Source organism: Mauremys reevesii, linkage group 10 (genome assembly GCF_016161935.1).
Source record: "Mauremys reevesii isolate NIE-2019 linkage group 10, ASM1616193v1, whole genome shotgun sequence".
Classification (NCBI taxonomy): Eukaryota; Metazoa; Chordata; order Testudines; family Geoemydidae; genus Mauremys; species Mauremys reevesii.
Genome location: NC_052632.1, coordinates 19,905,532 through 19,923,577, shown reverse-complemented (window position 1 = coordinate 19,923,577; position 18,046 = coordinate 19,905,532). Strand labels below are relative to the sequence as shown.

General features: G+C 40.0%; 1 protein-coding gene across 9 annotated transcripts in view; it reads right to left on the bottom strand.

The window, feature by feature from the left end:
- The window catches only part of FBN1 (fibrillin 1), a 227,738-nt gene that overhangs the window by 92,633 nt on the left and 117,059 nt on the right, over positions 1 to 18,046 (bottom strand). For all 9 annotated transcript variants that reach the window (XM_039490873.1, XM_039490872.1, XM_039490876.1 and 6 more), the window contains 7 exons: positions 17,564 to 17,689; positions 15,089 to 15,211; positions 8,761 to 8,883; positions 6,040 to 6,192; positions 3,658 to 3,711; positions 2,319 to 2,444; positions 674 to 799 (listed from right to left, as the gene is read on the bottom strand). In XM_039490873.1, the coding sequence (XP_039346807.1) occupies positions 674 to 799; positions 2,319 to 2,444; positions 3,658 to 3,711; positions 6,040 to 6,192; positions 8,761 to 8,883; positions 15,089 to 15,211; positions 17,564 to 17,689 (831 nt within the window). The remainder of the gene's footprint in view (positions 1 to 673; positions 800 to 2,318; positions 2,445 to 3,657; positions 3,712 to 6,039; positions 6,193 to 8,760; positions 8,884 to 15,088; positions 15,212 to 17,563; positions 17,690 to 18,046) is intronic.

Sequence of the window (18,046 nt, the reverse complement as noted above, 5' to 3'; positions counted from 1 at the left end):
GGCACATTTTCAACATTACTACATGGTAAATAATAAAAACTCTTCCCTGTCGGCATCACTACCTGCATCGCCTATACTAAATAAATAAATAGGGCAAGAAGCTTTGTTATGTAAATCTGACATGTGTCTTTACAACAGAAGTTAAAACCTTACCCCTGAAACTCTCTCAGGAATACAAATACACCTCTACCCCGATATAACGCTGTCCTCGGGAGCCAAAAAATCTTACCGTGTTATAGGTGAAAGTGCATTATATCAAACTTGCTTTGATCCGCCAGAGTGCGCAGCCCCGCTCCCCCAGAGCACTGCTTTACCGCGTTATATCCGAATTTGTATTATATCGGGTCACGTTATATCGGGGTAGAGGTGTAGCTTATTTTTTTGTTCCTTTTTTTAATATTCAGAGTCAAAGGTATAATATTGGCAATCTCCATGCTGTTCTCAGTAGGCTATTAATACATCTCTAGTTTGCATTGGAGATTTTATTAGATTTTAAGCTTTCATGGATTGAATTGACACTGACTAGTTTCTATCCATTAGTAGAATATATAACTATTCTATTCTGCCTTAACTGGAAATCATATCAACTTCTGGCTAAGAACTCCAGTAATACGGTAAAATGTTTTAAACTGCAATTAATATAGCTAGAATGTAATGGGCTGTTATCAATTACCTTCACATGTTTTTAGATCTGGCTTATATATAAATCCTTTGGGACAGGTGCAGGTGAAGCTTCCAGGGGTATTTCTGCATTGTCCATTGTCACACAGCAGCCTGTTCAATGCACATTCATCAATGTCTGCAATGAAAATTAGAAACATTATGAGAAAAAAAAAACATGCCTTGACAAGAGGCCATGAAATAATTCCCTTTCCAAACAGCCACATTTCATTAGGACTGATCTTCCTGTGTGTGTGTGAGGTGGGGGGTGGGGGAAAAGAGAGATGTCTTGCAGTTTTGCAAAGCCACTGAAAGAGCAGCACTTTGGAGATCTTTAATAGTTTACACTTACAGGAATGGCCCTTGAAATTATTTAAAATAAAAATAATGCCCTGTACAAACATAACTACAGTCCTACCAGAAAGTAAAAAATTAAGATGATATATCCTTTTATTTTACAATTACTGTACTTTATTTCTTATCTACTGAGGATCTGCCAGGAAAACAAGAGTAACAATAACAAATGTATTAATTTTAACTACCTGGGTATCAACTAGAGAAAATTTCATTTTTTCCTGTTTATTTTATTTTATTCTTTTTAAAATTGGGAAAATTTGAAAAACTTGTTTATATGTTTCTGGATCCCTTTCCTTCCTCCTTCCCCTTCCCAGTGCTCTATTATTTTAATGAATATTCAACCTAGAGAAGTTTTGCCATTTCCTCTTTTTATAAAAAAGATTTATCTATTTGGCACAGTCATAATGGTGAAAATCACCCTTTGGTCTTGTCTACACTAGAAATTTTCTTCAAAATTTCTCACCCTTCATACTACTGCTGGAGTTGCTCCACTGACTGTAGAAATGGTGAGAGCACTAGTTTGGTGCCACTGGCATTTAAACCCCCATGTTTTCTAGAGTTATTCTGGGCTGGGTCAGATATTGTGGTGAAAGAGACTAGTCTACACTAGCTGCAGGGGTGGGAAATTTGAATAAAAATGCTAGTGCAGACATGATCTTTGGGAAGCCAAAGCTCAAGACTCCTTAAGGGATCTTTGCATGAGTTTGATCATTTGAGAGAAGCTGCAAGAAGGTGGCACGGGCCCATAAAGGATAGGTGAACAGCAGTAAGGCCCAGAGAGCAGTTAGGCAGAACTGGACATGTCAGAGAGACCTCAAAAAGTGTTGAGAGAAGCTGGGAAGGTTGTAGAAAAACAGAGAGCCAAAGCACCAGCTGGGAACGGCAGAAGTGTTACAAGGGGCAGGAAGATTTGGGAAGTCAAGTAGAAAGTCTCAGAAGCTTAAAAGCAGGCCAGGAAAGTAGATGGAGAGGGCCAGAGGAAAGACTACAGAGGAATGGGAAAAGAGTTGTGATGAAACATGGAAACATACTGGTGCAGTAAGTGGGTGGGCTTGGAGGAGTGGCTGGGAAGGTCACAGAGTTGAGTAGGACAGAAGAGATTCAATAATTAGGGGTGGGCACTGAAGTTGGACACAGCATGCTGGAGGATAGGAAGAGCATTGGAGAGCACAGAAAGGAAGATAGAAGGATCAGAGGAAAATCAGATAATATCAGTGGAGCAGATGGGAAGGATCAATGGAACACTTGGGCGGAGGGAGTCAAGCATGAAGGTTTGATAGGAAAAAAGGGAAAATTCATACCAATGCAGTTTTTCCCGCTTGCATCCACTTCATACCCAGAATTACATATGCATTTATATGTTCCCCGCAGATTCTCACAGATTCCATTTGGGCAGATATCATGATTCAGTGCACATTCGTTAATATCTGAACAAACACAACAAAGTTCATGATTTCCTTTGGACTATCACATTCACTAAACTAGAAAAAGTCATATTTTTCAATATCAAGAACATTGAGTTCCCACGGTTTCACGAAGATGCCTTTCTAATTAAGAACTCTCATACAGAAAGTGACCCTCCCAAGAATGAAGACCCCCACCTTCATGGCGACTAACCTCCACCGCTAACCCACAGGTTTTTGAAGTCCTGCAGAGGTAAACAGGAGCTGGAGACTACTTGAAATCACTTAAACCAGGGTTCTCCCAGGTGAAAATACAGAGTGTTAAGGAATCACTGCATCGTCCACTTCATTACACTTGCAGGGTAGTGCTCTGTGGCCCTTACTCCTGAACACAGCCTGCTTTCTATGCAGCACAGTCCACTGACTCCAGTCATGAGCACTGTTTGCAGAGTAAGGCTTTGCAGGAACTGGCTCTAAGATGACAAGGCTTTAAAGGGAACCACAAGAACCTGCTAATCTCTGACCAATCCTGCAGGACCATAATACTGTTAAAATGAAGTCATTGCATTATGCACAGCTGAGCACACATTGCTCCTGATCCCACTGCAGAATGGGCCATGGGCCAGTTTCTCAAAATAGGGTAAACTGGGAGGCTGAGGGATCATTGGATAAAGAGAGAATCAACAGCACAGAGCTTTTTCCTCTTTGATGGCTCCCTTTTTTCTTCTCTTCACAGTTGGTCTCTTCCCTGCTCCAGCTATGGTGCTGAAAATGACGAGCAATCCATCACATGGCAGTTATTTGTGAGGCAATTTACAAACATCTGCCCTGCATTTAAGGTCAAATGGGTGATTTATCAGGCCTCCTAGCACCATCCCAGGAGATGGGCTATGTTGAAGTCTCCAGTAAGCTAAATGCACACTGTGTCTTGCTGTTCTGTGTGGCTGGGGTTCTCTAGATAATGAAATGTAGAATACTGCAGTAAAAATACATGGTTTACAAATCTGCTGCTCCCAAAGAGCGTTCCCACATAAGCCTGATGAGTGTATGTGCTTGAGCAGCCATTAGAGTGAAATGATGCGTTCCAGGAGTTTAAACCTAGGCTTATTTCTTTGCTTTGCAGCATGTTCATTCAGAGACCCTTCCTCTCACTACTTCCCTACAGGGTACAGTAACTCATCACATTGACTCTTTTACCCTGGTCTAAATTTCAAGTGATACTGTTATGTGCTCTTACCTCTTCCTTCTAAATCCAGGCCTGGTCCACTGCTGCATAGAGCCTGGTACTCAGCTGAAAAATATTAAAAATAGATGTTTATTTTGTTTTTTTTTAGCTAACTGTTTGCAAGGTCATGTACAAGCAGATTTATTATCCCATTGCAACAAAGCACCTTGCCATCACTCTAACAATGTCATTACTATCACCTGGCTCTAAAGCTCATCAGCTTTAGGCTATTTTAGCAAAAATACACAAAGTGCACATGCAAATTAGCCACGTGTGTATTTTGTGACAAATCCAGGCCATAATGATATGTGCTTAACTGTAAGGTGGACAAGCAGGGAAGTTTTCAGGCACTCACAAGAACTCATTTTTACAAGGAGTCTCAAGTTTCTGTGCATGCCTAAATTCTTCTGATGAGCTCACAACGCTCAGATAGCACTGCACAGCCATAACCAGACTAAATACCACCACAAGATATGGGTCAGCACCTTCCACTGCATATGTATTTTGCTAACTGCCCAGATAATTACACTGCTGTTAATTTAGGTAATAGCCAACCCTATATACCTAGTGGTCTCTCTCTGTCTCTCTCTCTTTTCAGTACTGCCACGTGCAAAATGTCTTCCACTGTCATCATAACAAGCAATTTAATTTGTGTACCAAAGACCTACGTGTAACAGATGCTCTAACTCATGAAAACTGCCAATAACTTGGATCAAGTGTTTGCTCCCTGATCCCAAAGAAATTGAAACAAAGGTATGCTGGGTTAAAGATCTTGCAAAGGGACTCTGCTGAACTTGTTCTGGCAAAACTCCCATGTCAAGACTAGGCCTGAAGTAATCTTACACACAGAAATGTGAAATAGATTGCTTTCACTGCCTTGAATCACATAACCACTTTCACATACAATGAAAAGAATCTAACACACATTGGAGTCAGCACATGGCTACATTTAGAACAGGGGCAGGATACATTTAGAACAGGGCTGTAAGGTTAGTGTGGGAGGAGTTTCTGAGCAGCAAGAGAAACTCCTTCCTTCAGTTTCTGAAACAATAACTTATTTCTGAAAAATTCTCTCCTCCCTTCTGCCTCGAAAGCTGAACATGTCCTATATTTTACCTTTCATGAGTTGGCATCTTTAACAATAGAAGAGGAGGGCAAAAGAGCCCAGAAGAAATAACTTCCACATGTGTAAATGTTCTGTTAAATTAATTCAAATATAAAACAGAAGTCAATGGCATTGGGCCCTACATTTTCAAAACATTTTAACTGTACTGAGCAATAAGAAGGGAGCCCTGGTATCAACAGGCGCTGATGGAAAGGCTCTTTCCTGCTTTGACAACATTCTGGTGTTTTGTTACTATTCTAACCAACGTGGCTTATTGTCAAATGGTGAACAGCAAGGTCTCTTTGAAGAGCATACGTCAACTAAACTAGGCTAATTTGTTCCAACTGGTTACATCTCCCTGTCCCTTTTCATAAGGTTGCCAATTAAAACTAAGATCAAAAAAATCTTGAACTATCTTCACCTACAAAGTAGATATCAGATTATCATGAGATCCTTCTGTGCTACCCATATTATGGCACATTTCGCTTGAATACAATAACTTTGTAGACAACGAAGAGAACCAATAGATTAACTATGGCCCTGATTCTGCAATTGGTTCAGCACAAGGACCTCCGTGGAGCCCCGTTGTCTTATTTATTGGCTTCAGTCCCGGGACTGTGTCAGCACACTGTTGCTGTAAAAAGTGCTTTTCTAGCAGCAGCACCTGCACAGCGAAAATGACTATGATTGCATGCTTGCCAGAGTGTAGTTATGGTCCAAATAAGTGAGTGGTATTGTTTTCGGGAGTTTCAGGTGAGAGGCTCAAGTATCCTTAACTGGCTCCCCTTTTTGCATCCACAATTGGAACACATGATTTTGACTGATCCCACAGTTATTTGTGGACACAATTTAGATCATTTAGATATCCAGACACTTGAACGGAAGGTTCAATTAACTATTCAGACACCCTCAATTGCCTAAAATGTGTCTACAAATAATTTTGAGGTCAAAACTGTGTCCAGTTATTCACGTTGACAACGATGGAGGCCATTTCTTGAAAATCCGGCATAAAGCTTGCAGTGATCATGGGCCAGAATCTTGGTGTTTATTTATGGCTCTTAAAAAAAATTCACCCCTGTACTCTTCAGACATGCACGGTAGCAGATGTTCCAAGACACAGCGATGTGTGTGTCATGCACCTAAGGTTACACTTCTCCAGATTTCGGATTTATGAATGACAAGATCAATGCATGTGACTTTCTATTTTAATACTGTCAGAACTTAGATCTTTGTAAAAATTATCAATGAAAAGTTTAGGTCAAATTTCATACTTCTTAAACATACCGTACCTGAATTTTGAGCGGGACATGGCTGACATGGTTCTCCAAAGGCATAGTCAGTGCTGGCACAACAACATTCCGATTTAGTAACAGCGCCAAATAATGGTTTAACACATTGACCTCTCTTGTATTCACCATAGCATGTGCTTCGCATATGTGTATCTAAATGAGAAACAATCCATCAGGGATCTAGCATAGCCACAAGAATAATGCCATAAATCAAAATATATTCAGTCACACCTTTAGAACCAGATTTCAAACACTGTGAAATAGCTGTCAAATATCATTTTTATTTATAATTTTCTCAGTAGATCTCACTCAAATATAACATCTCTCATCACTTAGTGCTCAACTCAATGCAAAGAATTCTGCTTCCTCACACTGTAAGCCTGACAGGGGCTGAAAATCCTGAGGAAAATCAATTCTCCATAGCTACTGCATGCTAAATTAAGCTTACTGAGTTGAGCCCTTATAGAGATAGCCTGTCAAAAAAATCAGCTTTTGAAAACTGAACAATTTGGCCAGGCTATTAAACAAGAGATAATTTTACATTACTCTGGGACCTTTCATCTCAAAATATTTATTAATGAAATCTTGCAACTTCCATGTGAAGAATGTATATGCGTAGGTATACCTGTATTATTATTATTATAATTATTTAATGGCATGGTCATTGCAATTTTAAACTGGCAACCACTGTAGTAATATAAATATAAATATTGAATATAGGGTGGCTTCAAGACCTAACGGTAATCTTGAGAGTCAGTCATGTGACAGGGGCATTAACTTTTCATAACATTGGCCCACCTCAGGATTCCAGAAATGAGGATTAGCGCATACCAACACTCTGAGGTGTCACACCATTTTTGAAGGGGAAAAAAATACATAAACAATGTTATTTTGGAATAGTCCACTTTATTCTCAGATTTTGAGGGTGGATTTCACTTTACATCAAATTGTTTTCCTCCTGTTTCTATCCAAATGTATTATTTGTTCCTGATTCATACAGGCCCAGGCATACATGCTGGAACTAGGGTGCTCCTGCATAGGGGTGAAAGAAGAAATAGGGACTTACCGGTACGGGGCTGGGTTGGGGCCAGCTCTGGCCCCTGGAAGGGGCAGGGCCTCGGGCGGAAGGGGTGAGGATGGAGGGGTCAGAGTCAACCCGGCCCACCCTGTACCAGTAAGTGCCCTCCCCCTCTCCTGCCAGGGTATCAGCAGCAGCCAAGGGCTCTGGCAGCAGTTTAAAGGGCCAGGGTTCCCCTGCCTCTACCACCCTGAGCCCTTTAAATAGCCACTGGATCCCTGGGGTAGCGGCAGTGGCGGAGGGGCTCCAGGGACTATTTAAAGAGCCCAGGGCAATAGAGGCAGCGGGAGTCCCGGCCCTTTAAATAACCCCCAGAGCCCCACTTCCACTACCCCAGGGCTCCAGCAGTGGGGCTCTGGCGGCAATTTAAAGGGCCTGGGGCTCCAGCCACTGCTGGGAGTCCCAGGCCCTTTAAATTGCGCCTGGGGAAGCCGGGCCACCCCGGTACTGGCTTACTTTCACCTCTGCTCCTGCACCCCCTGACTTGAAGTGGTTTCCTTTATATACAAAGTTTACAGTTTGGTTCAATGGCTCTCAGCATCCCCACTATACACGTTGTTCCAGCACCCATGGGTCCAAATTCATCACTTGTGAAACACCAGGGATTAAGCCCAGCAAGTTAGTATTTTGTGCAATATAAGGGTCAGGACAGAAATGCTGAGCTAAGCAACTCCATTCTGCAGCCTAACTTCCAAATGGCCCACAAGCTATCTCCAAAACAAAGTGAGAATCTGCAGCCACACTGCAACCACTTCACTGTTTTTCCTTAGAGACACAGAATATACACAAAAGCAAAAACACGGACACTTTTGTTTTAAATTGATAACTCATAGGTCAAAAAAAGGGCTAGACATTTGGAAGTTCGCATAATTTGTAACAGTAAACAAAAAGGGGGGGGGAGTTTAAGCAGATGGGACATAGGACCTCTGGCCCTGATCCTTGAAACACTAACAAACAAGAAACCAGGCTATTCCTGTGCATAAAGTTAAGCATTTCTGTGTTTGCAGAAGCAGGGCCTATAGATGGTACATGATTTTTTTTTTTCAATCTACAAGACTACAAATTATTTTAAAATGGGTAGCAATTTTTCTTGGGTACGCAAAGAGAAAGATCTCTAGACACTGGAAAAGTTCTCATGCCCCACCTTAAAAAAAACCTGATATGTTGACATAGAAGTACTTCATGGGAAAATGTTATCTATAATGTTAATGACAAAACTAAAGACTATCCCAGAGAATATTGGGAGAATTTCTGTCTTATCTAAAGGAAAGCAGTGAGGAGCTAATGGGAGGTACTTGTTCTTAAGTACCGTTTTATTATGCATCTGTTTTAAAATACAGTGGCAGATTTTCAGCTGATGTAAACCAATATTGCTCCATTGACTTTAATATTGCGGTCCTGATTTACATCAGCTAAGATACTTGCCTGAGAAATTTTTCGAAAAGGAAAGAAAGAAAATAGAGAAAAGTGAACAATTATAGTGAGCCTCACAAATAAAGACATTCATTAGTTTGGGAGCACCTACCAATCCACTGTCATGTGGTATGTGCTATGAGCTAACCCATGGTGTGTCCATCATTGCAATTTTAATGCTTTAACTTAGTTAGTTAATTGTGATTTGTCTCACAATGAGTCTGTCTTACCAACGCACACACGTCCATCTAGTCCCACTACAAGACCTGGAAAGCAGTCACATCTGAAAGAGCCATCAGTGTTCACACAGCGCCCGTTCATGCATATTCCAGCTGTCTCACACTCATCGATGTCTGTTAAAGAACAGAATAAGCTTTATTAGAAATTAAATTAAACAATTTTCAATGCCTGGCTGAAACTTGCATTTGCAAGGTTTATTTTCAATGTATTCAATAAAAAAACAAACATCACTTCACCAAATGAAATATTAGTGCAATTTTTTTTTTATTAAAAATAAAAAACCCTCCAACTTTAGCTCACTCTATGAAGCAGGGAGAGAGCAAAATTCAGGGTGAAAAGTATCCTGCTCTCCGTGGACTTTCCTCCAGTGAAAAGAGCTACATTTTCCTAATATGTTCCCAAGAGATGCATAATCCAAAATAGGGGGTCACTCATGCAAAAACATAATTGGAGGAAGAAGGAAACAATGACTGTTAAGACAAAGGACTTGTGTAGTGGTTAAAAGGGCATTCCCTTTCTGTGTTACCATTTAGTTTGTGCTGTAAGAAATCAGGCCAGATAGCAAACTGAAGCTTTGACCCCTATGACTAGTCTTCACAGGGCCCCCAAAGAATTTTCTTCTTCCCGCTGTGGGTTCAGTTTTTGGGAGCACTTCTGAAAGCTAAGCATCCAAGCCCAGCCCACACATCATGTCCCCGTGGTGATCTGCATGACAATTGGGTTTTTATATCAGATGCTTGTTACAGCCCTTCACATAAACTTTTTAATGGGAAAATTACACACCAGCCTCGTAAGGAATTTTTTAATGAACTGAACCCTGAACAACTGTTAAATACAAGCTATCATCTTTGTCCAACAATAGCCACACGGAACAATAAGTTCTGTAGCACTGAAACACAAGGTTAAAACTATTTAACATTTGAGTTGGGATGTCAAATCAGTCAAACATTTTAATAGACTGCATATCCTGCTAACAGAGATAGCATTTTCTTGACACAGGGAACATGCTATTTTTCTACAATTAGGGATTACAGAGGGAATGTTTTAAAATATTGTTTGGAAGCATGTATAACACTTACAAAATAATCAGTTTAGAACAACTCTCCTTTATATATACACACAACGGATGATGATTTCCTTTTTTGTCCTGACCTTAAAAGTGCAAATTGAGAGTGAAACACCTCTATGTTTTACTTGGGTTGTGTTGTTTGGCACAAAACATATCTTGTATGAGCCAAGATTCCTTGCTCAAAATATATTTTTAAACAGAAGTTATATTTGAGTGCATGGGCTAAATTCATTTCATTTAGCTTGCAAGCGTTTGTTCTGTTTCAAATGGACAGAACAATCATGAATTCCTTCCCTACTTTATACTCAGTTCTTACTCAGACAACACTCTCACAGAGTTTTGTTGGAGTAAAAGCGGAGACAGAACTTCAGGATTTGGTCCACGGTGTGTATCAGTGGAGACTGTTCTTGATTAGACAACAAGCAAATCCTTTTAGCAGGTATACACGTTCTATGAAACATCAGCTTAAACTTCTGTGAATGTTTATTTTTAGGGGTTATTTAAAAGAAAGAATTGAACAAGCACAAATGTGTATATTTTTCCTTTGTCAATTTTAGTGAGTTTTTAAAAATGTTTTGTAACTTTTGTAAAATTAAAGATTGGAATATAAAACACATTTTCTTTCCATACAACTCAATGCACTTTACAAAGACAGGTAAGCATTATCACCACCTTTTTAAAGATCAGGAAACTGAGGCACAGAGAAGTAAAGTGATCAGCCAAAACAAAACAAAAAAAAAAATCACACACTTCAGGTGAAATGCTAGCTTCACTGAAATCAGTGGCAAAAGTCCTATTGACTTCAACATGGCCAGGATTTCACCCATTAAGTATATCGCAGAACCAGAAATAAAACCCAAATTCCGGCACTGACTGGACTATGAAGCCTCCTTCCGTGAAAGGATGTCATTCTGGCAACCCCAACAACCGTAAGCTTTCCCCCACCGACTTCGTTAGCATGTCTCAACCTTGTTCTCAAGAAACTATCTACAGGATTCACTCTCCATGTCTAATCCGTCTTTGTCCTGTCCACTCAGATTGCCAATTAGTGCCAACTGTGAAGGACTTTTTGGATGTGCAAGCTGTACGGGGAGACTTTGGCAAACCTGTAAAGTGCCTAAAACCACTATTGCTTATTGTTAAAGGCGGCCTAGTCAGCAAGCTGTAAATTGGCCATTCAGCAATCTCAGCTTGACCAAGGCAGGAGGGGAGGGGATTTGGGGTGCCACAGCAAGGGCAGCTTGACCCTGCGTCCTTCCTGATAAGAATTGTGTTGAAGTTGCTGATACATGCATTTTAAAAGAGCAGGAGGTACCCTCAGGAATGGCTATTGGAGGTCTCAAGGCTGCAAACCCTGGAAAGACCCACACCTGGTTAATCAATAATCAGAAGGAACCTCTTGCTGGATCATTGAAATTGCTTACTTAACAAGGTTTCTTTAAGGGACATGTCATTCTATTACTAATGTATAAATAAGGGGAAAAAGCTTGAGATAGTTGGACTCGTTTGGGGACTCTTTTGGACTCTCCCTCTGGATATATCTTGCGGTCCCCACCGGCAGATGGAAGATTTGGCCACCGGAAGCCTGCCGCTGTGTCACTCAAAAGCCACACAAAGCTTTGGTAATTATCAAGGGCTGGGAGTGTTTTACTAATCTTGTTGCGGACATGTGTAAGTGCTTGAGACTAGTAAAGTTTAGCTTTAAGTGAAAGCACTCTTGTGTTGTCCTGTTTGTGCCAGCCATCTATCGGTCCCCTGATTTATTTCCTGACACCTCCTCGCACAGAGTAAAAGTTACCAAGAGCTTTGGGTTGAAAGAATCCCGGGTAACACAAGCTAGTTCCCTAAATTCTGAACTGAAAACAACTCATTTCACAGGCCACTAAACAACCACTTTCAATCCTGCTGACCAGGGCAGGATTTGTGATCTGAAGGTGAAACAATTTATTAAATGTTTAAAACAGGAACAATGCACCCAAAATGCAAAATATCAGATAAGGGAACTGTCATGGTAAATAAGTTTAATGTCCCTTGTATTACAGGGAATACTCACAACTATGGTGTAACATTCATTTTGGGTACATTATTTCATTAAAGCCTGTGTGAAATTTTTCAGACAGCCAAGTACATGCCCCCTATTCATACTTAAATGCCAGTTTTATGGAACTAAGGGTCAATTTCAATATCCTAACAAGGGGTTAGGAAAGTGTTTTTACGGCATCCATGTTTCAAAACTCAGCTTACAGTGCATCAAATGAGATCCTTATAAGAGTGGGATGGTGTATATTGCAGATCTTATATTCCGTTGTATTTGATCCCCTAAGAAGTTTGGCAAAACACTTGTCAATTTCACACCAATACTGTAGCCAGTTTGCTACATCACTGTCAGTTTCTGTGCACACATACCCAACTTCCATGTGTAATGATAGTAATTGCATGTGCAAATTAGAGGCCAGATTCTCGGTTAGTGTAAACTGAGGTATCACCGTTGACTTCAACAGAGATTTATCAGAAGAAAATCTGACTCTAGGATTGCAATTATATGTGTTTGTGTAGGTGCATGCAGTGCAAAAATCTGGCACTCAAAGCTTACTTACTGAAAATACTACTTTTCAGGTCAGAAAGAAACCATTTACTCTGTAATGGTGTATACAAAGAGGAGTTAATGAGGATGCAATAAAATCCACAGGGAAAGTCATGAAACATAGTTGTTGTTGTTGTTTTTTTAAACATACGTAACTGTTAATGTGATGACAGAAGTTGAATAGGGAATTATGTTAATTTTAGCCACAATGTATTTCTGGGAGCTAAGTAGTGTTATTTCAGGAAGGTCTCTGGTTTGAGGTGGGGAGGATGGATAGCTGAGGTGAATATAAAGTTGAAAGCAAAGTGAAAATGGATTTTGACCAAATAACAATCTCACCTTTCCTGGCTATTTATGTGCTCATTCTTAGAGCTCAAGGTTTACTATGAGTGTTGAAAGATAATGGGGGAAACCCTCTATTTTATTGCAAAATCTGTTCCAGCTTTCAGCAGGAATCATTTGAGTTGCCTGCAATTTTGGATAATTTTCAAGCCTTTTCCCTTTGATGCACAGAAGTAACATTTCTCTGGGCCAGGAATACCTTTTTGTCTGGATCCTCACTCCTGTTTGGCCCTCAAGCACACAAATGAGGTTGGGGAAGTGGAGAATCACAGGTTAATTTTTTAAGACCACGAGTCAATTTCTCTACTGAACTTTTGATCTATGTCATTTCCTTGCCAAAATAAATTTTAAAAACATTAAGATGATTATGCCAAAAGTGAAAGTCAATGACGGCCTTTGGGATAAGTCCCTGTGAGGGGCTCAGGTTGCTGGTGGCACCACATGTCAAACTTTGTGCCAGTGACACTGGTGTTCTGCAGCAGTTGCTGCCAGGGGCCTTATGCCACGGCAACCTTCCACCCACCAAGTGTGTGATCCCACATTCCATTGCCATTCTGCACCCTCACCAGCTGAAACACTGGCAGTGCTTCCCTTCACTCTAGGATGATGGCAGATGCAGATAGAGTGTTACTGGCCACATCTGCTTTAAGAGATGAAGGAATAGTATTGATGGTGGCTGCCAACATTGCTAGTGATGGCAGCTGTGTGTCCACAACAAATAAAGAGCAGCCACTAGACAGCGGTGCTGAGGCAACGACAACTGTCACTGGGCTTTACATCTCAGTTAGTGTCTTGCCCATGTTTGTATTTTCTCTTGCTGCCCAGTCAGACACTGACATACAGAAAAAGACAAGTTCTTAGTCCTCTACTTCTCAGTTGTGTCCTTATCACCCATCCCTCTCCCGCCCTAACACACAAAGAGGCTGAGTGAGCATTCTCAAAAAACAAAACAAAACTGAAGCAAAAAAAAAAATGCATTGTTGTACGTCTGTGCAAGTTACAGCTGGCCCAGCCAGTGACTAAGCTCCAAGGCTGAGGAGACAGTTGGGTAGAGGCAGAGGTGTGTGTGTGTGTTTGTGTCTGAGGGGGGAGTTAAGTGTTTGCTTGAGAAATTAGTGGAGAGTTGTTTCTTCTATGACCATCTTGAACAAACAGCCCTATGGGCTCTACGAGAATAAGCTGCTCTCTGGCACGAAACATGCAACTCTCATCCAGTTTCCTGAATTTTGGATAGATCTGCCTTGCAGCTTCAGTAGGAGAGGTGTCAAATTATTATTGTATTAGCTTTTCAGAGCTCTACAAGATCTGTTGAACCTGATCTGGGTCCAAGTTCTCAGACAAGGTGTGGTTCCAATCCAGACCTTAAGACATGGATTCACATTCATTCGTCTTTTGTACTAACAATTGCTTAAAAAACAGAGTATTAACTTGAAATCAAAACCATGATTTTTATTACTGCTCTTCAGGAAAAAACAAAAAAAAAGGAAAGGAAAAAAAAAGCTCAAGTGTACTCCAATGAGCTGACTTTTTTTAAAACTTACCCTAGGGTATTGTTGACTTGATCCCCAGAGCTAAAAGATTTATAATTTAAAAAAAGAAAAACTAAGTAACTTGGCTGAGTGTTTGTTTATTCCTTGCTTCAACTTCTGCTTTGTGCCTATAAAAATTGTTGAAATATGAGATTTATACACAGAAAACTTCCAGTTTCTTAAGGGACAGGATGGAAACAAGGATGACATAGCCAGCAAACAGAATGCTACATTGTCGTTCAGTGAGGGTGAGGCTGAATTATCATAGCAAAGGGGAAAGACTAAGCTGCTGTGGTGCTCTCATCTAGGTCCCCACCAACCAGGGTGCTGAGCCCTGCTGGGAGGTGCTGTACAGGGTCAGAAGCACAGAGACAGGAGGGTGAGAAAGATCCAAGGAGGGCAGAGAGTCAGGATGTCTGGGTGGCCAAGGAGAGAGGAACAGGAAGAGACAAGAAAAGGGAAAGTATGTGGGAGCCAAGCTGCAGAAGATGTTATAGGTAAAGACCAGAAGTGTCATTGGGTCAAATCCTTCAGTCTTTGCTCAAGCAACATTTCCCACTGATTATTTGGGAGAGTTGCTAACACTGTGGAGAGGAGAAATTGCCTTGGTCCATGACAGATCTTTCCAGCTGATTAAAGAACTTATTTGATGGAAACTTGCTGAATCCTTCTTGGCCTCAAGGGTCAGTGTGGAGTGGAAGAGTAGGAAGAAATTCAGTGATTCTTTAAGCTGTCCCAGAGATATGAATCACATGTCCTTTGAAAGCACTAATTTATTGTAATCAAACACTCACCATTGCAATAACGTCCATCAGATGATAACTGGAAACCAGGTTTACAAATGCACTTAAAACTTCCGTCTTCATTGATACACATCCCATTAAGGCACATGTTCCTTATGCTACATTCATCCATATCTGAAATTGCACACAATGGATACAAATGTTCACACTGATGAAATAGTAAGAGCTTCTGTTAACTACCTCCTCAAGATAATGAGCCAAACCAAACTCTCATGTGGCTGTGTGAATCTATGGCGAATATCAACAGGCAATGGAACCAAAATCCGTTGTGGAGGATTACTCATATTTATAGCAATGAATCATTTGTAGATGAAGAAATAAGTTTGAAATCACTGAAAAGCACAAAAAAGTGAAATCCTTGAAACTGTCACCTGATAAAACACTTGTTGTTTTTTAAATTGAGACCTTAAACCTCCCTTGGTGAAGAGGAAGTATGGTTTTCAGATATGTGAGAGCCTGACTATAGGCAACCTCCAGGCTAAAAGGTAATCACAATTTTTCTTTTGCTGTTAAGATAAGACCACCTATAGGTGGGTGGAGGAGAAGATTGTGTTAGGAGTGAAAACTTCTCTAACCCCCATTAGTCCCAGATTTGTGTTACGTAGACTCCCTATGATGTTGTTGAAACCTGCACAGGAAAATGCAATGGGGCTCTCTTCAGATGCTAACATTCTGATCACCAGCTTCCATTTAAAATAAAAGTATCATTTCACTTTCTTTAGGTGACAAGTTGCCTATTAGAATACTTGCTGACTAACCATTGAACTGTACAAGCCTGGGGTATCCTCTGTGACCTAGTTGTATGGCATAAAAGATACTTTGCTTGTTTTGTAATATTGAAAATAAATGTAAATTAAAATGGTTTTTCTTCATATTACAACCTAGATATTTCTCAGACAATAGCAATCTATTGGTTAATACTGACACACAAGTTATAAATATAATAGACAAATTCTCCACAACTCTTACATATATAGTAAAGTATTAATTTGGATATTAAAAGATAGATAAATGGGGTCAATTCGTTGCTGTCCTGCACCTTCTGCAATCATTCACATCAATGCAAAGTGAGTGCAAAATGCTCTCTTTCATCTTGGTAACATTTTATACTCGCTTTGCATTTATTCTGCACTGGTATAAATGAGTGTGCAAGGTGCAAGACAGCAATGAACTGGGCCCATTAAATCTACCAAGGATCAGGACTAGTAATCAGTCTAATCTAAAAGGCTACACTTATAGTCTTATATACGCAGAACAATTCCCATTGTCTTTAACCAGAACTGGATGTGTACACCCCCGAGAGCAAACTTTGACCCATTACAGTGCAGCAGATGCAATGATTTTAGAAGTTGATGCAATACACAATGCTCAGATACATTCTGGCAACATGCTTAATGGAATGACAAATGTTTTATCAGATTGTCATATTTAGTGCTCTGGTTCTTATTAGCACATGGAATTTAGTGGGAAGGGAAGAAGTCAGGCCTCAGGTAAGAATGGATTTTCATTTATATTTAAGTGACGTAGTTACATATTTGATGTTTAAAAAGAAGTCTATAGTGTTAAATTCAATCTAAAGGGAGCAGGACAAATAGATCCCTAAAATGTCTGTCTCTACCAAGGATTAACAAAATCACTACTAATATAAAATCACTGGATCATAATAACATTACAATATATTCAGAATCATGCTATTTTCCTTAATTTTGCAGCTGTCTTGGATAGAAATTATACTCCTAGACATAGCGTGGTTTCTTTTTACTTACAGGCGAAGTCTGACCAAAATTATTTATGATTTTTTAAAAAATTGTGTATCTATCCCAACCAGGAATTTTGGCATTAAGTCTTAGAGCTGAATCACTGAGATAATATTCTGCCAAAAACATTTCTAAGAACAGTGCTTGAAATTCTTTTAACGTATGAATAGATCATTGGGAACTTTCCCAAGGACCTTGGGAAGCATGATAAAGAACATTCTTCATTTTTTTTCACTGTAGGTCTATGAGGTAGGAACACATCAGTTAAGTTCACATTTTCAAATTTTGAAACACCTAGTTTTTTTCCAGGTTGGACCAAACTAAATCCACATAAAGCACACTGCTAGTCGCCCAATAAAGTCCCATTAAAGCATGCTGTTAATCTCACAATAAGATCATGCAGCATGTGACTTATTCTCCCCTCTAAAACATACCACTCCCATCAAAGGAACTCTTCATTTTGCGATAGTGGTATGTACTATTTCTTTTGCTGAACAGACATCCTGTTGCCGATTGCCAAGCCACGGCTCCAGAACTGGCTGCAAAGGATGGTTTACTTGCCCTCCCAGACACAGGAAAAGGTATTTAGAAATTTGATTCCCAGCTCCTTCTCTCCCTCCACCCCAAAGACTTTTTATTATTTTTTAAAGTGAAAAATCTCTTGGAATTGTAATTACCGATGGGAAATAACTTCAGAAAAAACTCTTACCTTCACAGTTTTTTCCATCGAGTGCCACATGAAAGCCAGCATTGCAAACACAGTGAAAACTGCCATCTGTGTTTATGCACCGTCCATTATTACAGATCCGGCCATTCTGTAAACATTCATCAATATCTGAAAGCCAAGCAAAAAACCAAAACTACAAGTGTGATTTATTTTCCAGTTTTTCGACTCCATGTAAAAATTACCTTTGCCTGGAAAAGTTTGATTTGCATAACTGAACATTAAGAAGGTGGAAAGAGTATCAAATGATCAGTTTGAAAGAAATTTCAATTTGTAGTAGGAACTGAGCCTTAATTCAGAAAACACTGAAGTGTAACTTGCTAAAATAGGGTTCAGGCTCCTTCTAATTGTTTCTATGTGGATTTCTGCATTTCAGTTCCTTACAAAAAGGGTTTTCACTAAAATCTAAACTTATTAAAATTGAAAGGTTAAATAAAACCAATGGCTTTTTGTCCCTCGCTGCTGCTG